This window comes from Hemibagrus wyckioides, linkage group LG25 (assembly GCF_019097595.1).
Source record: "Hemibagrus wyckioides isolate EC202008001 linkage group LG25, SWU_Hwy_1.0, whole genome shotgun sequence".
Lineage (NCBI taxonomy): Eukaryota > Metazoa > Chordata > Actinopteri > Siluriformes > Bagridae > Hemibagrus > Hemibagrus wyckioides.
In genome coordinates, this window is record NC_080734.1 from 110,978 (window position 1) to 138,299 (window position 27,322).

Genomic DNA, 27,322 nt, shown 5'->3' on the forward strand with positions numbered 1-27,322 from the left:
GTGTATGAGGAGTGTGTGAGGAGTGTGTGAGGGGTGTGTGAGGGGTGTGTGAGGGGTGTGTGAGGCGTGTATGAGGGGTGTGTGAGGGGTGTGTGAGGCGTGTATGAGGGGTGTATGAGGGGTGTGTGAGGGGTGGGTGTATGAGGGGTGTGTGAGGAATGTATGAGGGGTGTGTGAGGCGTGTATGAGGGGTGTATGAGGAGTGTATGAGGCGTGTGTGAGGCGTGTGTGAGGGGTGTGTGAGGGGTGTATGAGGCGTGTATGAGGGGTGTGTGAGGGGTGTGTGAGGGGTGTGTGAGGCGTGTGTGAGGGGTGTGTGAGGAGTGTGTGAGGCGTGTGTGAGGGGTGTGTGAGGGGTGTGTGAGGCGTGTGTGAGGGGTGTGTGAGGGGTGTGTGAGGAGTGTGTGAGGCGTGTGTGAGGGGTGTGTGAGGGGTGTGTGAGGCGTGTGTGAGGCGTGTGTGAGGGGTGTGTGAGGGGTGTGTGAGGCGTGTGTGAGGGGTGTGTGAGGGGTGTGTGAGGAGTGTGTGAGGGGTGTGTGAGGCGTGTGTGAGGGGTGTGTGAGGGGTGTGTGAGGAGTGTGTGAGGCGTGTGTGAGGCGTGTGTGAGGGGTGTGTGAGGGGTGTATGAGGAGTGTGTTGGCTGCACGCAACAGACACCTGAAACAACGTCTGATTTTTCACATGTGAAGACGTGTGTGTGTTTGTGTGTCTATTTCTGCGCGTGCAGTTCCCGGGCACAGAATTAAATACTATATCCTGTATTCCTGAACATTAAACCAGATGAATGCCGCCTCAGTGACGTCATCGTGTCTGGATTTATCGGTGTCATGGGTTCGTTCTAGGTTTCCTCCACATACACGGCAAAGCACGCGCCGCTAAGCGATTATTTATATATTAAAATCAACTATTCTTACCTATTCAACCATCTTTATACGTTTTGTAGCATTTACTCAACCAAACACACACACACACACACACACACACACACACACACAGAGAATTATAATGATGATTATGAAGGCCTGGAGATGCTCGGACCCATATGAATAAAACACAAACACGCGCATCCATTATCCATCCTCAATCTCTCTCTCTCTCTCTCTCTCACACACACACACATACACACACGGGCACACACACGTCTCTGATCATCTGATAATCATCGCATTCTGGAGCGCAGCATCATAATCATCATCAGATTTACATGAAGAATGAAGATGCTTCAGTGTAACACACACACACACACACACACACACACACACACACACACGATTATTAATCGCGGAAACTTACCTAGAATCCTCGTGCAGTCTCACACACACCGCTGCACTGATGTGTGTGTGTCCGTCTGTGTTGCACCGCGGTGCTGAGTGTGTCTGTGTGTGTGTGCGCGTGTCGCTGTCCCACCCTGCAGTAAAGGGCACCGCCTCAACACACAGCTACAACACACACACACACGCACACACGCACGCACGCACGCACGCACACACACACACACACACACACACTCTGAGTTACTAATTAATATAAATGGTTAATGGTCATGATGGAGACGGTAACATGCTGATGATCTGATCTCTGATGTCTCCAATTTCTGTTCCTCCTTAAATGTCTCCTGCAGTGACGTCATACTCCTCGGCAGAGGGCGCTGTTTCCTCACTTTTCGGAAATACACGCCAGCGTCCTCTTTATTAAGAACACACCTGCGCATTCATGCAGTTATCTGATCAGCCAATCAGGTGTCATCAGCATGACGTATACAATCCTGCAGATTCACTTCATCTTCATCAAACAGACTGAAGGACAATCTGATTTACTACACAGCCTGGACACTTCAGCTCCAAGTGTGTAAGAGTGGGAGAGTTTCAGATAGATGTGTATCAGTGAGAGAGTGAGACAGAGAAAGAGTGAGACAGAGAGAGAGACAGAGTGAGTGTGAGACTGAGTGAAGATTTTGGCTATATAGACATTAATAGTGGATTAATGCTGTAGTGGACGCTGCGGACTGGACACAGCATCAGAAGGAGGCGAGTTCATTCAGTACTTTTGGTTATAAACTGTTGATAAGCAGTAAAGAAGAGGACAGAGGAATGTTGTGGAATTCTGTTTCCTCAGTCTGTTTCCTCTTTAACATTTCTGAAGATAAACAGAATCATTCATCTCCGAAATATTGCTAAGATAAGAAATATGATGTCGCTTCATGATGCAGAGAAACTAGTTCATGCTTTTGTTACCTCTAGGTTGGATTATTGTAATGTCTTACTGTCTGGATGTTCCAGTAGGAGCAGAAACAAGCTCCAGTTAGTCCAGAATGCAGCAGCTAGAGTCCTAACTAGAACCAGAAGATATGAACACATCACTCCTATTTTATCCACACTACATTGGCTCCCAGTCAGATTTCACATTGATTATAAAATACTGTTACTGACCTATAAAGCACTAAATGGTCTCGCGCCACAGTACCTGAGCGATCATTTTGTCTTTTATGATCCGCCACGCCTACTCCGATCAAAGGGTGCTGGTTACCTGGTAGTACCTCAAGTAGCAAAGGCTACAGCAGGGGGCGGAGCTTTCTCTTTCAAAGCCCCACAGTTATGGAACAGCCTTCCAATTAGTGTTGGGGATTCAGACACAGTCTCAGTGTTTAAGTCTAGGCTGAAGACCAGGGGCGTAATTTCCACTGGGGACAGGAGGGACATGCCCCCCCCCACTTTACAAATTCCTGTTCGTGTCCCCCCAAATTTTTAAATAGGTTTGTTATGCTTATTTAACTGCACACTCTAAAACTAGCTGACTGAAAGGTGTAATGAACAGGTTTAGTGGCTGCAGCACAGTCAGCAATGAAACACTGGAAGCAGCAACAGATGATGTGATCATGGATGACTGTTGTTGCTACGTAACTTCAGACTGTTAGCTAAATATTTAATGTAGATTAGAAGATTCTGTGTACAGTAATCCCCCGTTTATCGTGCAGGTTACGTTCCAAAATCACCCGTGATAAACGAAAATCTGCAATACATGGACGTCACCCCCAAATGATTTTTTTTTATTGTTTAAGCCGTAAATGACCCTCCCACACTCTTTAAACACACACAGAAAACATTTGCAAGCATATAGTGAGATGAATTTTGGGTAAATTGGTAGAAATATTACATTTATATTGAGTACTGTGTGTATGTATGTTCCCTGCCAGAAACCTTAGAAGGAGCAGAGAGTTTGGGCGACAAAATAGGGTTTACAGAAAAACCGTAAAAATAAAACAAACACTCGGGACAGTGACACGCGAAAAACTGGGGAGTTGCTACCCTTTCCCCAACTGCACGCATAGCCAGCAGCCAATCACAAGCGTGATTAAATGAATGGGGCATTCTGATTGGCCAGACTCCAGCCGTACTGTATTTTCAGCGTCCCCACACCGCCCTTTCCTAAACAACGCTACGTGTTCTTTGTCTCTTGAGTAAATACGCTATACAGTATTTTATATATTATTAACATTTTACATAATTTTAATTAATGTTCATATTTTGTAATTAAAAATTATATTTTTCTTAATAAATTAACTTATTTCAACTCAGTGGTAGCTCAAGTGGTTGAGGCTCTGGATCGTTGACCGGAAGATCAAGGGTTCAAGCCCCAGCACCACCAAGTTGCCACTGTTGGGCCCTTGAGCAAGGCCCTTAACCCTCTCTGCTCCAGGGGCGCTGTATCATGGCTGACCCTGCGCTCTGACCCCAACCTCCACGGATGGGATATGTGAAGAAAGAATTTCACTGTGCTGTAATGTATATGTGACAAATAAAGGCAACTTAATTTGTTGTTCCAAATAAAAATCCACAATTTACCGGGACCGCCATATAGAGGAGGACTACTGTACCATGAAAAAGGAGTTGACTTTAAACTGCGCATTTTCTGTCAGCAATGTATGACAAGCAGACTCTGGAGGCTAGTTTAATGTTTGACTCGGATTCGGATTTGTTGGTGATAAAAGGGAAGAAGTGTGCATGATAAAGTAATGAATACAGCTTGAATATTATCAAATTAAATTCTCTTTTTGTAGGAGCCAAAGTGTGTGTTTAGATGTTTAGAATATTTTGTTAACATGGTCACATCATCACATGGGTGTGGTTTCAGACTGACCTTATCAGTCAGACCCTGATATTTTATTAGTTAAATAGTATTTATGTAGTTATATAGTATTAGTTAAATAGTGCTATAAAAGTTTGCTTAACAGTGGAAATTTAGTCTCACATTATTTAAATTTTATTCACATCCAAAACATTAACAGTGAACATCTTTGACTTTATAAAATGATTCTCTCAAGTCTTGGTGATCGGCCGCTATTAAACAATAAAGAAAGTAAGACATTTTTTATATACATAGTTTAGTAGCCTACTATTCTTTTTGGCAGAATTTATCCTTATAATCTACTTCATTATTTCCTGGATTTTGTATCACCATAGTCCCTAAATGTATGTAAATGCAGGAAATGGGATTCACATCAAAAACATTTTCTCCATTTCATACCCCCCCCACACACACACTCCTCAAACCAAAGTTACACCCTGCTAAAGACACATTTGTTTAGTCGAGCTTTTAATGTATAGTTTTCTTAGGTAAAGGAGCAGATCTGGAAGGTTCATGGTCATAGAGTGTTTGGTGACTGGGATGTGTTGGATGCTGTCATCTTACCACCCTCGCAAGTCGCTCAGGTCACTGACTGTGAAGTGGTCGGATGCTTTATGTCCCTGGAAGCCTTCATGTCTGTGACCTTCTGGCTCTCCCTTTTAGTTATGATGTCATAGCTAGTCTTGCCGGAGTCCCTGGCTGCACTTTATACATAATTCTACATTGTCTTTAAACATCACATGATCAGAAACTTAATATCTTTCTCTTTCTCTCTCTACCTTCTCTGTGGAGCTATACACCCCACTCCTGAGCTCCCAGTGTTTGCCAGTTCCAGTGTGACCACTGCCCTACCCCTGGTCAGAGTCTAGCTGCGTGATGGTGCCCACTGGTGCTGTGGATGGATCTGTGTGGACCAGGAGACAGCCGTGGACAGAGCCACTTGGGGACTTTCACACCGTCACAGATCTGCCATTTCATCTGTCAGCTTGTGACAGCAAAGAACTAGTGTTTATAATGACCTCAGAAACTACACTGACCTAATAGTTCCTCATGGGTCATTGATTTCTGTTGTAGAAAGGACATTAATCAGCTACAGTTACATTATTTTCTGTTTAGTGTCACCCAAATGAGGATGGGTTCCCTTCTGAGCCTGGTTCCTCTCAAGGTTTCTTCCCCATATTCCTCCATCATCACCTCAGGCTTCTCATTAGGGATAAAATAGTAACTTTAATTTAAACTTTTTTTCCCCTCTCCTTTCTGTTTCTCTGCTTTTGTAAAGCTGCTTGAGACGATGTCCATTGTAAAAGGCGCTATACAAATAAAATTTATTGAACTGAATTGAATTCATTTAGCATCTATGACCAAATTAATAATAATAATAAAAATAATAATAATAATAAGAAGAAGAAAAGTAAATAAATAAGGATTAATGAGTCGAAACAAAAAAGCTTTGTGTGTTAATTCTGTTATAATTTTGTTTAAGTGTAAATAAATAAATACTGTAATAAAATAACAATTCAGTGATGATGAATTAAATCTATAAACTATATTTAACCCTTGTATTTTCCTCCCATTTATTATACACTTATTCTCTCCGCGTACCAAACTGACCTGGTCTTTTTTGACCGCTTATAAAAAATGAGGTATGTATGATCATTTTTTTGTTTCACCTTTTTAGTCAGCTTGTTTCCAACACATTAACATATTATTTTGCACTTATTTTTAAAAAAAAATTTGGTATTATAAATCTCATTTATATAAAATTATACCTCATTTTTGAGTACTTTTTACACCGGGTCAAACTGACCCGAAGATAACAGGAGGGTTAAATGTGTTTTATAAAAGCTAACAGTGTCAGTATTACATCAGTGACAGCAAGTTTCCCCTCGTCTCACTCCTTACACACACACACACACCTCATTACAAACATTTCCAAATGTCCTCCAAATATCATTTCATATTTATTACATTCAATTATCATTACAGATTTAATCCAGTGAGAATCTGTTTATTATAAAGACTTACCTGTGTTTATTCACACACACACACACACACAGTTACCATGGTTATAACCCTGTAGAAATAACAGTTAACTGTTTATGGCTGATGTTAGTTTGCCTGTAACAGCCAATCAGAGGGAGAACAAGCACACACACACACACACACACACACACACACACACACACACAGAGTAACTGTTAAGTGTGTGTTAAGAAGTTTACAGTAAAGCACTATAAGCTCTATACCTGTGCTAGCGTATTAGCTAGCAAGTCTTTGAGCATTACTTCTGCTCAGCCCCATTTCTGTTGCCATGACAACTGAATTACTGAAGCTTCCTGTGGACAGTTGTGGCATGTGCTAAAGATGCTAGCATGTACATTATAATTAGTCTAATGCAAAAATCATACACACACACACACAGTGTTATACACTGAAAACAAAGTATGAATGAGAATTTTCACATATGGTGCCTTAAATCCCTCGCAATTATATTAGTGAATCTCGTCACATACACCTCGTCACACACACCTCTTCACACACACCTCGTCACACACACCTCGTCACACACCTCGTCACACACACCTCGTCACACACCTCGTCACACACACCTCGTCACACACACCTCGTCACACACACCTCGTCACACACCTCGTCACACACACCTCGTCACACACCTCGTCACACACCTCGTCACACACACCTCGTCACACACACCTCGTCACACACACCTCGTCACACACACCTCGTCACACACACCTCGTCACACACCTCGTCACACACACCTCGTCACATACACCTCGTCACACACCTCGTCACACACACCTCGTCACATACACCTCGTCACACACCTCGTCACACACACCTCGTCACACACCTCGTCACACACACCTCGTCACACACACCGTCACACACCTCGTCACACACACCTCGTCACACACACCTCGTCACACACCTCGTCACACACACCTCGTCACACACCTCGTCACACACACCTCTTCACACACACCTCGTCACACACACCTCGTCACACACCTCGTCACACACACCTCGTCACACACCTCGTCACACACACCTCGTCACACACACCTCGTCACACACACCTCGTCACACACCTCGTCACACACACCTCGTCACACACCTCGTCACACACACCTCGTCACACACACCTCGTCACACACACCTCGTCACACACCTCGTCACACACACCTCGTCACACACCTCGTCACACACACCTCGTCACACACACCTCGTCACACACACCTCGTCACACACCTCGTCACACACCTCGTCACACACACCTCGTCACACACACCTCGTCACACACACCTCGTCACACACCTCGTCACACACACCTCGTCACACACACCTCGTCACACACCTCGTCACACACACCTCGTCACACACACCTCGTCACACACCTCGTCACACACACCTCGTCACACACCTCGTCACACACACCTCGTCACACACACCGTCACACACCTCGTCACACACACCTCGTCACACACACCTCGTCACACACACCTCGTCACACACCTCGTCACACACACCTCGTCACACACCTCGTCACACACACCTCGTCACACACCTCGTCAAATACACCTCGTCACACACACCTCGTCACACACACCTCGTCACACACACCTCGTCACACACCTCGTCACACACACCTCGTCACACACACCTCGTCACACACCTCGTCACACACCTCGTCACACACCTCGTCACACACACCTCGTCACACACACCTCGTCACACACCTCGTCACACACCTCGTCACACACACCTCGTCACACACACCTCGTCACACACACCTCGTCACACACACCTCGTCACACACCTCGTCACACACACCTCGTCACACACACCTCGTCACACACACCTCGTCACACACCTCGTCACACACACCTCGTCACACACCTCGTCACACACACCTCGTCACACACACCTCGTCACACACACCTCGTCACACACACCTCGTCACACACCTCGTCACACACACCTCGTCACACACACCTCGTCACACACACCTCGTCACACACCTCGTCACACACACCTCGTCACACACACCTCGTCACACACCTCGTCACACACACCTCGTCACACACCTCGTCACACACCTCGTCACACACCTCGTCACACACACCTCGTCACACACCTCGTCACACACACCTCGTCACACACACCTCGTCACACACACCTCGTCACACACACCTCGTCACACACACCTCGTCACACACCTCGTCACACACACCTCGTCACACACACCTCGTCACACACACCTCGTCACACACCTCGTCACACACACCTCGTCACACACACCTCGTCACACACCTCGTCACACACACCTCGTCACACACCTCGTCACACACCTCGTCACACACCTCGTCACACACACCTCGTCACACACACCTCGTCACACACACCTCGTCACACACACCTCGTCACATACACCTCGTCACATACACCTCGTCACACACACCTCGTCACACACACCTCGTCACACACACCTCGTCACACACACCTCGTCACACACACCTCGTCACACACACCTCGTCACATACACCTCGTCACACACCTCGTTACATACACCTCGTTACACACACCTCGTTACATACACCTCGTTACATACACCTCGTTACACACCTCGTTACATACACCTCGTTACATACACCTCGTCACACACCTCGTCACACACCTCTTCACATACCCCTCGTTACATACACCTTGTTACACACCTCGTTACATACACCTCGTTACACACCTCGTTACATACACCTCGTCACACACCTCGTCACATACACCTCGTTACATACACCTCGTTACACACACCTCGTTACACACCTCGTCACATACACCTCGGCACACACACCTCGTCACACACCTCGTTACATACACCTCGTCACACACACCTCGTCACATACACCTCGTCACATACACCTCGTTACATACACCTCGTTACATACACCTCGGCACACACACCTCGTCACACACCTCGTTACATACACCTCGTCACACACCTCGTCACATACACCTCGTTACACCTCGTTACACACCTCGTCACATACACCTCGGCACACACACCTCGTCACACACCTCGTTACATACACCTCGTCACACACACCTCGTCACATACACCTCGTCACACACCTCGTCACATACACCTCGTCACACACCTCGTCACACACCTCGTCACACACACCTCGTCACACACACCTCGTCACATACACCTCGTCACACACCTCGTCACACACCTCGTCACACACACCTCGTCACACACACCTCGTCACATACCTCGTCACACACCTCGTCACACACACCTCGTCACACACACCTCGTCACATACACCTCGTCACATACACCTCGTCACATACACCTCGTCACACACCTCGTCACATACACCTCGTCACATACACCTCGTCACACACCTCGTCACACACACCTCGTCACACACACCTCGTCACATACACCTCGTCACATACACCTCGTCACACACCTCGTCACACACACCTCGTCACACACACCTCGTCACACACACCTCGTCACACACACCTCGTCACACACCTCGTCACACACACCTCGTCACACACCTCGTCACATACACCTCGTCACACACCTCGTCACACACACCTCGTCACACACCTCGTCACACACACCTCGTCACACACACCTCGTCACACACCTCGTCACACACCTCGTCACACACACCTCGTCACACACACCTCGTTACACACCTCGTCACACACACCTCGTCACACACACCTCGTCACACACACCTCGTCACACACACCTCGTCACACACACCTCGTCACCCACCTCGTCACACACACCTCGTCACACACACCTCGTCACACACACCTCGTCACACACCTCGTCACACACACCTCGTCACACACCTCGTCACACACACCTCGTCACACACCTCGTCACACACACCTCGTCACACACACCTCGTCACACACACCTCGTCACATACACCTCGTCACATACACCTCGTCACACACCTCGTCACACACCTCGTCACACACACCTCGTCACACACACCTCGTCACATACACCTCGTCACACACACCTCGTCACACACCTCGTTACATACACCTCGTTACACACCTCGTTACATACACCTCGTCACACACCTCGTCACACACCTCGTCACACACCTCGTTACACACACCTCGTCACACACCTCGTCACACACACCTCGTCACATACACCTCGTCACATACACCTCGTCACACACCTCGTCACATACACCTCGTCACACACCTCGTTACATACACCTCGTCACACACCTCGTCACACACACCTCGTCACACACACCTCGTCACACACACCTCGTCACACACACCTCGTCACACACCTCGTCACACACACCTCGTCACACACCTCGTCACACACACCTCGTCACACACCTCGTCACACACACCTCGTCACACACACCTCGTCACACACACCTCGTCACACACCTCGTCACACACCTCGTCACACACACCTCGTCACACACACCTCGTCACATACACCTCGTCACACACCTCGTCACACACCTCGTCACACACACCTCGTCACACACACCTCGTCACACACACCTCGTCACACACCTCGTCACATACACCTCGTCACACACCTCGTTACATACACCTCGTTACACACCTCGTTACATACACCTCGTTACATACACCTCGTCACACACCTCGTCACACACCTCGTCACACACCTCGTTACATACACCTCGTCACACACCTCGTCACACACACCTCGTCACATACACCTCGTCACATACACCTCGTCACACACCTCGTCACATACACCTCGTCACACACCTCGTTACATACACCTCGTCACACACCTCGTCACATACACCTCGTCACACACCTCGTTACATACACCTCGTTACATACACCTCGTCACACACCTCGTCACATACACCTCGTTACACACCTCGTCACATACACCTCGTCACACACACCTCGTCACACACCTCGTTACATACACCTCGTTACATACACCTCGTCACACACCTCGTCACATACACCTCGTTACACACCTCGTCACATACACCTCGTCACACACCTCGTTACATACACCTCGTCACATACACCTCGTTACATACACCTCGTTACATACACCTCGTTACACACCTCGTTACATACACCTCGTTACACACCTCGTCACACACCTCGTCACATACACCTCGTCACACACACCTCGTTACACACCTCGTCACATACACCTCGTCACATACACCTCGTCACACACACCTCGTCACACACACCTCGTCACACACACCTCGTCACACACACCTCGTCACACACACCTCGTCACACACACCTCGTCACATACACCTCGTCACACACCTCGTTACATACACCTCGTTACACACACCTCGTTACATACACCTCGTTACATACACCTCGTTACACACCTCGTTACATACACCTCGTTACATACACCTCGTCACACACCTCGTCACACACCTCTTCACATACCCCTCGTTACATACACCTTGTTACACACCTCGTTACATACACCTCGTTACACACCTCGTTACATACACCTCGTCACACACCTCGTCACATACACCTCGTTACATACACCTCGTTACACACACCTCGTTACACCTCGTTACACACCTCGTCACATACACCTCGGCACACACACCTCGTCACACACCTCGTTACATACACCTCGTCACACACACCTCGTCACATACACCTCGTCACATACACCTCGTTACATACACCTCGTCACACACCTCGTCACACACCTCGTCACACACCTCGTTACATACACCTCGTCACACACCTCGTCACACACACCTCGTCACATACACCTCGTCACATACACCTCGTTACACACCTCGTCACATACACCTCGTCACACACCTCGTTACATACACCTCGTCACACACCTCGTCACATACACCTCGTCACACACCTCGTTACATACACCTCGTCACACACCTCGTCACATACACCTCGTTACACACCTCGTCACATACACCTCGTCACACACACCTCGTCACACACCTCGTTACATACACCTCGTTACATACACCTCGTCACACACCTCGTCACATACACCTCGTTACACACCTCGTCACATACACCTCGTCACACACCTCGTTACATACACCTCGTCACATACACCTCGTCACACACCTCGTCACATACACCTCGTCACACACCTCGTCACATACACCTCGTCACACACCTCGTCACACACCTCGTCACATACACCTCGTCACACACACCTCGTCACATACACCTCGTCACATACACCTCGTCACACACACCTCGTCACACACACCTCGTCACACACACCTCGTCACACACACCTCGTCACACACACCTCGTCACACACACCTCGTCACATACACCTCATCACACACCTCGTTACATACACCTCGTTACACACACCTCGTTACATACACCTCGTTACATACACCTCGTCACACATCTCTTCACATACACCTCGTTACATACACCTCGTTACATACACCTCGTTACACACCTCGTTACATACACCTCGTTACATACACCTCGTCACACACCTCGTCACACACCTCTTCACATACCCCTCGTTACATACACCTTGTTACACACCTCGTTACATACACCTCGTTACACACCTCGTTACATACACCTCGTCACACACCTCGTCACATACACCTCGTTACATACACCTCGTTACACACACCTCGTTACACCTCGTTACACACCTCGTCACATACACCTCGGCACACACACCTCGTCACACACCTCGTCACATACACCTCGTCACACACACCTCGTCACATACACCTCGTCACATACACCTCGTTACATACACCTCGTCACACACCTCGTCACATACACCTCGTTACATACACCTCATCACACACCTCGTCACATACACCTCGTCACATACACCTCGTTACATACACCTCATCACACACCTCGTTACATACACCTCGTCACACACCTCGTTACACACACCTCGTTACATACACCTCGTTACATACACCTCGTCACACATCTCTTCACATACACCTCGTTACATACACCTCGTTACATACCCCTCGTTACATACACCTCGTTACATACACCTTGTTACACACCTCGTTACATACACCTCGTTACATACACCTCGTCACACACCTCGTCACATACACCTCGTTACACACACCTCGTTACACACACCTCGTTACACACCTCGTCACATACACCTCGGCACACACACCTCGTCACACACACCTCGTCACACACCTCGTTACATACACCTCGTTACATACACCTCGTCACATACACCTCGTCACACACCTCGTTACATACCCCTCGTTACATACACCTCGTTACATACACCTCGTCACACACCTCGTTACACACACCTCGTTACATACACCTCGTCACACATCTCTTCACATACACCTCGTTACATACACCTCGTTACATACACCTCGTTACACACCTCGTTACATACACCTCGTTACATACACCTCGTCACACACCTCTTCACATACACCTCGTTACATACACCTCGTTACATACACCTCGTCACACACCTCTTCACATACCCCTCGTTACATACACCTCGTTACATACACCTTGTTACACACCTCGTTACATACACCTCGTTACACACCTCGTTACATACACCTCGTCACACACCTCGTTACATACCCCTCGTTACATACACCTCGTCACACACCTCGTCACACACCTCGTTACACACACCTCGTTACATACACCTCGTCACACATCTCTTCACATACACCTCGTTACATACACCTCGTTACATACACCTCGTTACACACCTCGTTACATACACCTCGTTACATACACCTCTTCACATACCCCTCGTTACATACACCTCGTTACATACACCTTGTTACACACCTCGTTACATACACCTCGTTACACACCTCGTTACATACACCTCGTCACACACCTCGTCACATACACCTCGTTACACACCTTGTTACATACACCTCGTCACACACACCTCGTCACATATACCTCGTCACATACACCTCGTCACATACACCTCGTCACACACCTCGTTACATACACCTCGTCACATACACCTCGTCACACACCTCGTTACATACACCTCGTTACATACACCTCGTTACACACACCTCGTCACACACACCTCGTCACATACACCTCGTCACATACACCTCGTCACATACACCTCGTCACACACCTCGTCACATACACCTCGTCACATACACCTCGTCACACACCTCGTCACATACACCTCGTCACATACACCTCGTCACATACACCTCATCACACACCTCATCACACACCTCGTCACATACACCTCGTTACATACACCTCGTCACATACACCTCGTCACATACACCTCGTCACACACCTCGTTACATACACCTCGTCACACACCTCGTTACATACCCCTCGTTACATACACCTCGTCACACACCTCTTCACATACACCTCGTTACATACACCTTGTCACACACCTCTTCACATACACCTCGTCACACACCTCGTTACATACACCTCGTCACACACCTCGTTACATACACCTCGTTACACACACCTCTTCACACACCTCGTCACACACACACCTCGTCACATACACCTCGTCACACACCTCTTCACATACACCTCGTCACACACCTCGTTACATACACCTCGTTACACACACCTCTTCACACACACCTCTTCACATACACCTCGTTACACACACACCTCGTCACATACACCTCGTTACACACCTCGTCACACACACCTCGTCACACACACCTCGTCACATACACCTTGTCACACACCTTGTCTCACACACCTCGTCACACACCTTGTTACATACACCTCGTCACACACACCTCGTCACACACCTTGTTACATACACCTCTTCACACACACCTCGTCACACACCTTGTTACATACACCTCGTTACACACACCTCTTCACACACACCTCGTCACACACCTCTTCACATGCACCTCGTTACATACACCTCGTCACACACACCTCGTCACACACCTTGTTACATACACCTCGTCACACACACCTCGTCACACACCTTGTTACATACACCTCTTCACACACATCTCGTCACACACCTCTTCACACACACCTCGTCACATACACCTCGTCACACACCTCGTCACACACCTTGTCACACACACCTCGTCACACACCTTGTTACATACACCTCTTCACACACACCTCGTCACACACCTCTTCACACACCTCGTCACACACCTTGTCACACACACCTCTTCACACACACCTCGTCACACACACCTCTTCACACACACCTCTTCACACACACCTCGTCACACACACCTCGTCACATACACCTCTTCACACACACCTCGTTACATACACCTCTTCACACACACCTCGTTACATACACCTCGTCACACACACCTCGTCACATACACCTCTTCACACACACCCTGATAAATATTTTATGGATCCCCTCCTGTACTCCTCCTCCATGTCACACTCCACTCCATCTGTAAAACAGACTTATTATAACCGTCTCCGATCCTCACACCCACCAGTCTCTGATCCTCACACCCCTGTCTCTGATCCTCACACCCCTGTCTCTGATCCTCACACCCACCAGTCTCTGATCCTCACACCCACCAGTCTCTGATCCTCACACCCCTGTCTCTGATCCTCACACCCCTGTCTCTGATCCTCACACCCACCAGTCTCTGATCCTCACACCCACCAGTCTCTGATCCTCACACCCCTGTCTCTGATCCTCACACCCACCAGTCTCTGATCCTCACACCCACCAGTCTCTGATCCTCACACCCACCAGTCTCTGATCCTCACACCCACCAGTCTCTGATCCTCACACCCACCAGTCTCTGATCCTCACGCCCCTGTCTCTGATCCTCACACCCCTGTCTCTGATCCTCACACCCACCAGTCTCTGATCCTCACACCCACCAGTCTCTGATCCTCACACCCCAGTCTCTGATCCTCACACCCCAGTCTCTGATCCTCACACCCCAGTCTCTGATCCTCACACCCCAGTCTCTGATCCTCACGCACACCAGTCTCTGATCCTCACACCCCTGTCTCCGATCCTCACACACACCTGTCTTTGGTCCTCACACACACACACACACACACCTGTCTTTGGTCCTCACACACACACACCTGTTTCTGATCTTCTCTGATTGTCCCTGAGTGAAAGTTGTTAGAGAGGTGTTGACCTTCAGCACACCAGCTGACACTCTGAATTCTGGAGCACGGAGCAGCAGGTGAAAGTGTTTTCTGTAAAGCTGAGAGAGAAGAGAGTAGCACAGAGACACTGGGGCAGAGACACCAGAGCAGAGACGGCACCGATGCAGAGACACACAGACGCAGAGATGACACCCGGGCAGAGACACCGCTGCAGACATGCCAGGGCAGAGACAGAAGGCACAGACACACCGGGGCAGAGACACACCCAGGCAGAGACGATACCAGGGCAGAGACGACACCGGAGCAGAGACACGGGCACATAAACACAGACACCCCAGGGCAGAGACACACCAGCACAGAGACACAAGGTGCGGAGACACCAGCGCAGAGACAGAGACACCGGAGCAGAGACATGGGCACAGAGACAGCAGCGCAGAGACACTAGCATCATCACTCATCATGGGAACCTATTCATCTCTTCTTTATTAACGCTGTTAAAGACGTCTCTGGAGTGTGTTGAAGTTGATGAAAATTCTAAGCTGAATATTAGAAGGGATTTACAGAGGAGCGTGCTCATTTCAGTAGTCTCCTTCCTGTTTTATGATGCTAAAATTGTTCCAGATGAAAGTCTTCAGCATGAGCCAGCAGAGGGCTACAAATGAACTTCCTCCCTGATCACTCTAATCCAGAGATTCTGCTGCTCTTCATCTAGGAGAAAGCTGAGGTGCTGTGAAAGCACTTACACCTCTTGAGCGTTGTTGGTTTGTATTTGAAGAAAAGCTCCTCTTAGAAGCCTACAGAAACCTGGACCATTCTTCTGGTCCACTACAGCGGAGAGTTCACACTTCATTTAATCTTGTGAGTTGACTGTTTTATCCGTTTCATCCGTTATAGCAGCAGTGAGTTTTAGCAACCTCTGTGGTGGAAAGACGACATTATAGGAACCCTGCAGATGAAGTTTGTAATATCAAGCGTGATCACACACACCCACCCCAAATATTTCTTATAATATTTGTTCATACCTGTATACACATATATAGCCACATCTTCACAACTGCCACATAAACTCTGAGAGTAAGTGTGTTTCTGAAGTGTTCACAGCACCAGGGCTTGGAGTTTCCATCACTTGGCATCACTCAAACCCAGGAATGCAGACAAGATGCTGGCTGTGTCCCAAACCACTACCTGTACACAACACAGTGTTACTGTTCTGCTGAAACAGTATTAATGCTAGTGTATGATTTGGGACACAGCATTTAAATCATATCCTCTGGTTGCTTTGTCATGTCTTTAACACACATTTAACCACAAAACAGCACTAACGCTGACACACACACGTGGATATGTTCTACTGGGTCTGATATAATTATTAGCTGAAACACTGTGGGTTCTGTTGCTCAATGGTATATAGTGTAACTGTATACACACACACCTTTACAATACCCGTGTACAGTGTGATCCACAGGTTCAGTGCAGTGCAGGTTTACACCTGATCATCAACACAGTGAGGAAGCAGGTGACCTCAGATGCACAGCCACGCCCGAGTTCTGTGTTTAACACTAAACACCCCTGAAAATATCTGAAAAATGTGAGAACTGTAGAGGAACTTCCACTGACTCTTTAACACACACAGTGAAGTAATCACGACTTACACGGCCTTGAAACATTAAGCCCAACACACAACACTACAGTCTGTAATAGCTCCATATATTACCTGTGTGTGTGTGCCTGCAGTTGTGGATGCAGCAGCATGAACATGTCTGAGAAAAATCAACACACAATAAAGTAAAGAATAAAATGTTCCAGTAGATTTTAATAGAATCTTTGCCCAGTCTCTTTGTTCCGAACGTTCTTCATAGAAACCTAAGATTTTCACTGCTGATCTGCTGCTCAAACTGCTTCCACACACACACACTCACTACTTTTAATAATCAATGTGAAGTGTATGGAGTTGTTACCTAGTTAATCCCTTTCATGTCTAAAAGCTCTTTTTTCAGTTGAAGATGTTCAGTGTTTTAGCGACAGCTGGCACAGACACACTGCTGTGCTGCAACACACAGATTTCACAAATCAACCTAGAAATACTCTCCATTTACAGCGGCAGGAAGTGAGGACACTGCATTAACACCTCGTTTAAATGGGAAAATCGAGTCAAGCGCATGGAGCAGAGTCTCCACAGCGTGTCCTAAAAGTCTCCAATACACACGGAGAACATCCTCCACAACCTTCTCATTTCTTTGGGCGTCTGATTTTCTCCAACTGTGTGAAAGCTTCCTTTACGTCTGCATTGTTTACGTCCACCTGAAAAATCTAAAGAAAGTACGAACATTTTTGAAAACATTTTGATAAAAAGTGTTCATTTGCCCCGTGTATGAAGACTTCTGAAACAATACGCTGCATGGTGAGACCAGGGAAAGGGGGCGGAGCTTCCAGGGTCAAGATCAGAATTCAAAACTCCAGAAACTGTCAATCATTCCAGAATCACATGCACTCTTTCACCATCATTACCACTCTTTATTTTCAGTTTGAAGCTATGCACAGCACTGATCTGCTGTTTTATCACGGTTTGATCCAGTATTTTTTGTTCACATTACTGATGTCTGTTAGAACTCTGGATCATAGGTTTTAAATTTTTACACAGCCCTCGGGACATTTCAGGACAGCATTCTTGGTATGCTCTGACCTTACCTGTGCACCACATCCACCACAGACTGCGCAGGTCCAGACAGCTGAAATTCAGCATGAGAGAATAACGAGTTCAGAGCCGTGTGTGTCACACTGTTTACTGTGCTGTTTATTAGTGTGTGTGTGTGTGTGTATGAAAGAGTACAGTCTGAGAGAATCACATGGAGAACATTGATTAAAAAACAAGCACATGAGGCTAACACCTTGCATCAAATAAACATCAATAACCGCAGGACATCACCTGAGTAAAGCATAAAAAACTAAAAACAAAACAAAAAACACAAAAAAAAATCACTCAGGTTAAGAAAACACTTAAGATACTGCAGGAGGGCCGTCAGAGGGGGTGTGGCCTAATCTGCACAGCATTAATGAAATAATCACAGCCTGGATCTCGTCCCCATCATGACCACCGCAGAGGAGAACCTGGAACACACACAAGAAAATTAATGCCTTTAATACCTAGAACACTAACTGCCCTTATACCCATTACACCCCTACCTCCTACAGACACCCTTAAACACATACACATCTAATACACAGGCATCTAATACATCACTTTTTGTGTGTGTACGTGCAATCATTTGGCCTTGATAAACACTACAGATAAATACACTGTAAATACAATACTAACATAGTGGTCTACTGACAGTGATCTACTGATATACTGATCTACTGACAGTGATCTACTGACATACTGATCTACTGACAGTGATCTACTGATCTACTGACAGTGATCTACTGATATACTGATCTACTGACAGTGATCTACTGATATACTGATTTACTGAGTGATCTACTGACAGTGATCTACTGATATACTGATCTACTGACAGTGATCTACTGATATACTGATCTACTGACAGTGATCTACTGATATACTGATCTACTGACAGTGATCTACTGATATACTGATCTACTGACAGTGATCTACTGATATACTGATCTACTGACAGTGATCTACTGATATACTGATCTACTGACAGTGATCTACTGATATACTGATTTACTGACAGTGATCTACTGATATACTGATTTACTGACAGTGATCTACTGATATACTGATCTACTGACAGTGATCTACTGATATACAGATTTACTGATCTAATATGCTGATCTACTGACCTACTCTCCTACTGATATATTGATATACTGATGTACTGCTATAGTGATCTAGTGATCTACTGATATAGTGATCTATTGATATACTGACCTATTGACAGTGATTTACTGATATAGTGATCTTATGAAATACTGATCTATTGATATGCTGCTGAATATCAATAGGGGGCTGAAACAACGAATCGATTAAATTGATAATCAATAATGAAAATCATTGTCGGCGAATAACATTATCGATTAGTCGATCTGTGCACATCAACACACATTCAATGACAGCGTTGTTCCAGGCGGTCATGGGAAGAATGGCGGAGAGAACAAGCACGTCAGATAGAAGTGTGTGACCCGAGTCCTTTAAGGCATGGGAGCATTTCATATTAAATTCCATGCTAAATGTTGTAAACTGTGAACTTTACAAAGCGGAGCTTCAGTGTCGCGGAAACACGACAATGATGAAGGAGCACAAACCGGAAACATGCGGGAATCACAGATGAAGGAGAAACATTCAGGACCATAAGTTTAATGCAGATTTGTCATGTGCCATATTTGTGTGATTAATGTGTTGGTCATTCACACAGAACGTGTTTTATTCCTAATTCCTTTTCCATTATTTTTAATGAATGTGATAAATGAATGTTTTTGCCGTTGTGCTCCATCTTTTGCAGTCCCTCACGGGTCTCATGTTCAAATGATTTCTACTGTTCCAAACAGCGCAGCTCATCAACGTCACTCACAGAACATTAGACCAATCAGAAGGCCCCAGAGGCGGGGCAAGCATTGTAAGCTTCGTTTACAGTAGCAGGTTGTCATGGAAACTTCATGGCACATCCCGAGACCTTGGCGTTCTGTACTGCGCTTTTTAAACCCATCCCTAAACACTGAGTCTTGTATTTGTAAACACAAACACGCCTTCTGTGTGAGTGCTTGATTCTGTGTGAGTGCTTTATTCTGTGTGAGTGCTTTATTATGTGTGAGTGCTTTATTGTGTGTGTGAGTGCTTTATTGTGTGTGTGAGTGCTTTATTGTGTGAGAGTGCTTTATTGTGTGTGTGAGTGCTTTATTCTGTGTGAGTGCTTTATTGTGTGTGAGAGTGCTTTATTGTGTGTGAGAGTGCTTTATTGTGTGTGAGAGTGCTTTATTCTGTGTGAGTGCTTTATTGTGTGTGAGTGCTTTATTGTGTGTGAGTGCTTTATTGTGTGTGAGAGTGCTTTATTCTGTGTGTGAGTGCTTTATTGTGTGTGAGAGTGCTTGTGTGTGAGAGTGCTTTATTGTGTGTGAGAGTGCTTTATTGTGTGTGAGAGTGCTTTATTCTGTGTGTGAGAGTGCTTTATTCTGTGTGAGTGCTTTATTGTGTGTGAGAGTGCTTTATTGTGTGTGAGAGTGCTTTATTGTGTGTGAGAGTGCTTTATTGTGTGTGTGAGTGCTTTATTGTGTGTGAGAGTGCTTTATTGTGTGTGAGAGTGCTTTATTGTGTGTGAGAGTGCTTTATTGTGTGTGAGAGTGCTTTATTCTGTGTGAGTGCTTTATTGTGTGTGAGTGCTTTATTGTGTGTGAGTGCTTTATTGTGTGTGAGAGTGCTTTATTCTGTGTGTGAGTGCTTTATTGTGTGTGAGAGTGCTTGTGTGTGAGAGTGCTTTATTGTGTGTGAGAGTGCTTTATTGTGTGTGAGAGTGCTTTATTCTGTGTGTGAGAGTGCTTTATTCTGTGTGAGTGCTTTATTGTGTGTGAGAGTGCTTTATTGTGTGTGAGTGCTTTATTGTGTGAGAGAGTGCTTTATTGTGTGAGAGAGTGCTTTATTGTGTGAGAGAGTGCTTTATTCTGTGTGTGAGTGCTTTATTGTGTGAGAGAGTGCTTTATTGTGTGAGAGAGTGCTTTATTGTGTGAGAGAGTGCTTTATTCTGTGTGAGTGCTTTATTCTGTGTGTGAGTGCTTTATTGTGTGAGTGCTTTATTGTGTGTGTGAATGCTTTATTGTGTGAGAGTGCTTTATTCTGTGTGAGAATGCTTTATTCTGTGTGAGAATGCTTTATTCTGTGTGTGAGTGCGTGCTTTATTGTGTGTGCGAGTGCTTTATTCCGTGCGAGTGCTTTATTCTGTGAGTGCTTTATTGTGTGTGAGAGTGCTTTATTGTGTGTGAGAGTGCTTTATTGTGTGTGAGAGTGCTTTATTGTGTGTGCAAGTGCTTTATTGTGTGTGCGAGTGCTTTATTGTGTGTGCGAGTGCTTTATTCTGTGCGAGTGCTTTATTCTGTGCGAGTGCTTTATTCTGTGTGCGAGTGCTTTATTCTGTGTGCGAGTGCTTTATTCTGTGCGAGTGCTTTATTCTGTGCGAGTGCTTTATTCTGTGTGTGAATGTTCATTCTGTGTGTGAATGTTCATTCTGTGTGTGAATGTTCATTCTGTGTGTGAATGTTCATTCTGTGTGTGAATGTTCATTCTGTGTGTGAATGTTCATTCTGTGTGTGAGTGCTTTATTGTGTGAGTGCTTTATTGTGTGAGTGCTTTATTGTGTGAGTGCTTTATTCTGTGTGAGTGCTTCATTCTGTGCGAGTGCTTCATTCTGTGCGACTGCTTCATTCTGTGCGACTGCTTTATTCTGTGTGCGACTGCTTTATTCTGTGTGCGACTGCTTTATTCTGTGCGCGAGTGCTTTATTCTGTGCGCGAGTGCTTTATTCTGTGCGCGAGTGCTTTATTCTGTGCGAGTGCTTTATTCTGTGCGAGTGCTTTATTCTGTGCGAGTGCTTTATTCTGTGCGAGTGCTTTATTCTGTGCGAGTGCTTTATCTGCAGTGTCCGGTGTTTATTGTGTAAAGAGCGTTGTGTTACTCCTCATTCACAGTGTAGATGATAAACAGCACTAATAGTTGTAGTGCAGGACGTTAATTACTGTCCAATTAAAACAGTTTGATCAAAATAAACAAACTATATTTGTTTTTAATCAGCATTTGTTACCAATTAAAAATAATCCAATGTAAAATTTCTGGAAGACTGAATGGATCATAACTCAGTAGTCTAGTAGTTCTGCCTCTTTAAAGAAACACAAACAGTTCATGGTTTAAAAGGTCAAAAGTTTTCTGCTTAAAAGCTGGAAAAACATTGTGGTAGTGTAAAGGTTTAGTTTACCTTCATGTCTGTAACACCCAATGTGTACATTTAATTTAAAATAAAAATAAAAAGGTATTTAAAAATGTGGTGTTTTTAATCCGATTCACTTATTAATCGAAAAAATAATCACCCAATTATTCCATTATGAAAATCATTAGTTACAGCCCTACTACTGAAACTGCTCTACTGCAAAACTGATCTATTGACACAATAACATACTGATATAGTGATCTACTGACGTACTGAAATAGTGACCTACTGATATACTGACCTACCGACAAACTGATCTAATGCCGGATATAGTGATATACTGACATACTGATCTACTGATAGTACTACCAACCAAATTTCACTGTATCACTACAATGACAATAAAGACTCTATCTTTATTGATATAGTGATATATTGATCTGCAGATATAGTGATATAATGATCAACTGATCTACTGACTGTATGTGAGTATATCAGTAGACCACTGTTTCAGTAGGTCAGTATGTCAGTAGATCACTATATCAGTAGACCACTATGTCAGTAGATTAGTAGGTCAGTAGACAACTATATCAGTAGGTCTGTAGATCAGTACATCAATAGATCTATGATCTACTGGCCTACTGATATATTGACCTACTGGCAAAGTGATCTACTGACAGAGCTATATTGATAGCAACCTGCTGACATAGTGGTCTACTGATATAGTGAGGTACTGATATACTGATTTATGGACCTACTAATATAGTCGTCTACTGACCCACTAAATTACTGACATACTGGTCTACTGATATACTGACCAACTGAGAGTGGTGTACTAATATACTGATGTAATGATCTGATATATTGTTCTACTGACCTACTGAACAAGTGACATGGTGGTCTACTGATAAAATTGATCTACTGACCTACTGATAGTGATCTACTGATATATTGACCTACTGACATTGATCTATTGATAGCGCCATAATGATATAGTGATCAACTGATCTACTAACATACTGATATAGTAATCCACTGACACTGATCTACTGATTGTGCCCTAATGATATAGTGATCTACTGATATACTGATCTGCTGACATAGTGGTTTACTGATATACTGATCTGCTGACATAGTGGTCTACTGATATAGTGATTTACTGATCTACTGAGGTAATGATCTACTGACCTACTGACATAGTGGTCTACTGATCTACTGACATACTGATATACTGATCCTCTGATCTATTGTCCTGCCAGCACAGTGTCTGATCCTCTGTACAGCTGAACTAAGAGATAACACCACAACTACTTCAGCTTGTTGGGTCACACTGATATATCGCCCCAGCCCTAGTGAAGCAGACAGCAGACTTTAGTCTGAGAAAAGTAAAGTGATCATGCGTGTACTTACCGTGTGCTGTGTGTACAGAGGGCGAGTATAAATGGCTCTAAAAGTATTTAGTGCGATTGAGCGCGCGCTGAGCTAACTGTCCGCTCTCGTCAGTGATCTTCTCCCAGTCTGTCTGTCCCACTACAAACCCGATTGCTCGCTTACGATCAGCATCCTTCTGCTCCTCCAGATCGGCCCAGCGCACCTACCACACACACACATGTACAAACGAACACACACACACATATGTGCACAAACACAGAGAGAAACAGATACAAGACCACGAACGTTTGAACAGTTATTTAGTCTGATAATAAATGAATGAGTGTGAAATAAAAGTGAAGGTAGAAATGTTCGTTCTTTACCCGTTTTTTGCCCGGCTGGGACATGCGGCTGGCATAATCATCAGGCAGCTGTAAGAAGTCCTCCATAGCTGAGACATCCCGCTTCCTCTTCCCTCCTCCAGCTAAACCGTCTAGCTTATCTGTTCGAAGGAAAAGGTCACAGAGGTCATCGTCGTGGCAACTATTAGCTGTATAATCACTAAATGTGAAAATTATGTTAGTTAAAGAGTTTAAAGATTAACACAGTGATTCTGAATCAGAACTCAAGACAGATCTGGTCATGTGATACTGATCATGGACTGACCGTAGAGTTTATAAACACAAGCTCATTTCTCTGAATGTTTACAGTAAATCCTGCCTGCTGCTGTAAACAATACTAACAGGTGCACATTTTTTTAAATAGAAATCCATTTTATAGCACCACCCAACCCTCATCATAAACATTTAAGATAAATAAATTAGGGATTAAAGAGTATACGTACCCAGTTTGGCCTCAGATGTGTCCATCTCCCATTTGCTTTTGGGAAGGTATCCCTAAATTACAGAAAGACACTCCAGCCGTTAATGATCATCCAGAGGGACAAGAGGGACACAGAGAGAGAGAGAGAGAGAGAGAGAGAGATGGAGCGAGGGATGATGGCTGTTTGCATGAAGAGGATGAAAATGATGGTTTGAGAAGAAATAAACATCAGCCATAATGTTGTGCTCATGTTTAATACAGTCCCTGTTCTCACAGAACAGGTGAGACCTTACTGAGATAACACGAGTCACAGCTCTTACTTCTCATCTCCACACAGCAGGAATGAACTAGAGGGTGTGCAGAACATCAGCTGAACCTGTGGAGTATTCATCATGAAGCAGAACTAGGGTTAAGGCTCTAGATATTTCAGCAGCAGGTTCTGAATCATGATGAATACGACTACGAGATCAGCTTCGTCCCATATTACTGCTGAGAGGACCAGGTTCTACACTCTTACTGTAAAGTTAATATCACAGGCTCTTCATCACAGAGACAATGCTCAGGAAGAGGATTTACCAAACACACACTCACTGACACGCTCGCTCACTGACACGCTCGCTCACTGACACACACACGCTCGCTCACTGACACACACACGCTCGCTCACTGACACACACGCTCGCTCACTGACACGCTCGCTCACTGACACACACGCGCTCGCTCGCTCACTGACGCGCGCTCACGCTCGCTCACTGACACGCGCGCTCACACTCGCTCACTGACACACGCGCGCTCACGCTCGCTCACTGACACACGCGCGCTCACGCTCGCTCACTGACACACGCGCGCTCACGCTCGCTCACTGACACACGCGCGCTCACGCTCGCTCACTGACACGCGCGCTCACGCTCGCTCACTGACACACGCGCGCTCACGCTCGCTCACTGACACGCGCGCTCACGCTCGCTCACTGACACGCGCGCTCACGCTCGCTCACTGACACACGCGCTCACGCTCGCTCACTGACACACACGCGCTCACGCTCGCTCACTGACACACATGCGCTCACGCTCGCTCACTGACGCACACGCGCTCACGCTCACTCACTGACACACACGCTCACTCACTGACACACACGCTCACTGACACGCGCTCACGCTCGCTCACTGACACGCTCACTCACTGACACACACGCTCACTGACACACACACGCTCACTGACACACACACGCTCACTGACACACACACGCTCACTGACACGCGCTCACGCTCGCTCACTGACACACACGCTCGCTCACTGACACACGCGCTCACGCTCGCTCACTGACACACGCGCTCACGCTCGCTCACTGACGCGCTCACGCTCGCTCACTGACACACGCGCTCACGCTCACTCACTGACACACACGCTCACTGACACACACACGCTCACTGACACACGCGCTCACGCTCGCTCACTGACACACGCGCTCACGCTCGCTCACTGACACACGCGCTCACGCTCACTCACTGACACACGCGCTCACGCTCACTCACTGACACACACGCTCACGCTCACTCACTGACACACACGCTCACTCACTGACACACACGCTCACTGACACGCGCTCACGCTCGCTCACTGACACACGCTCACTCACTGACACACACACGCTCACTGACACGCGCTCACGCTCGCTCACTGACACACGCTCACTCACTGACACGCGCTCACGCTCACTCACTGACACACGCTCACTCACTGACACACACACGCTCACTGACACGCGCTCACGCTCGCTCACTGACACACGCTCACTCACTGACACACACACGCTCACTGACACACACGCTCACTGACACGCGCTCACGCTCGCTCACTGACACACACGCTCACTGACACACACACGCTCACTGACACGCGCTCACGCTCGCTCACTGACACACACGCTCGCTCACTGAAACACGCGCTCACGCTCGCTCACTGACACACACG

General features: G+C 46.4%; 2 protein-coding genes across 4 annotated transcripts in view; both read right to left on the reverse strand.

Moving 5' to 3' along the window:
* The window catches only part of cep170bb (centrosomal protein 170Bb), a 31,078-nt gene extending 25,537 nt beyond the window's left edge, over positions 1-5,541 (reverse strand). The window contains exon 1 of one of the 2 annotated variants that reach the window (XM_058379764.1): positions 1,294-5,541. The gene's annotated coding sequence lies outside the window, so the exon portion shown is untranslated. The remainder of the gene's footprint in view (positions 1-1,293) is intronic. The other variant, XM_058379762.1, reaches the window with a different exon arrangement.
* A 13,510-nt stretch (positions 5,542-19,051) lies between these two features.
* Positions 19,052-27,322, reverse strand: part of ylpm1 (YLP motif containing 1) — a 32,063-nt gene continuing 23,792 nt past the window's right edge. For both annotated transcript variants that reach the window (XM_058379760.1, XM_058379761.1), the window contains exons 18-21: positions 25,371-25,422; positions 24,910-25,028; positions 24,566-24,749; positions 19,052-19,388 (exon numbers count right to left, since the gene is read on the reverse strand). In XM_058379760.1, coding sequence (XP_058235743.1) covers positions 24,603-24,749; positions 24,910-25,028; positions 25,371-25,422 — 318 coding nt within the window. In that variant the 3' untranslated portion in view covers positions 19,052-19,388; positions 24,566-24,602. The remainder of the gene's footprint in view (positions 19,389-24,565; positions 24,750-24,909; positions 25,029-25,370; positions 25,423-27,322) is intronic.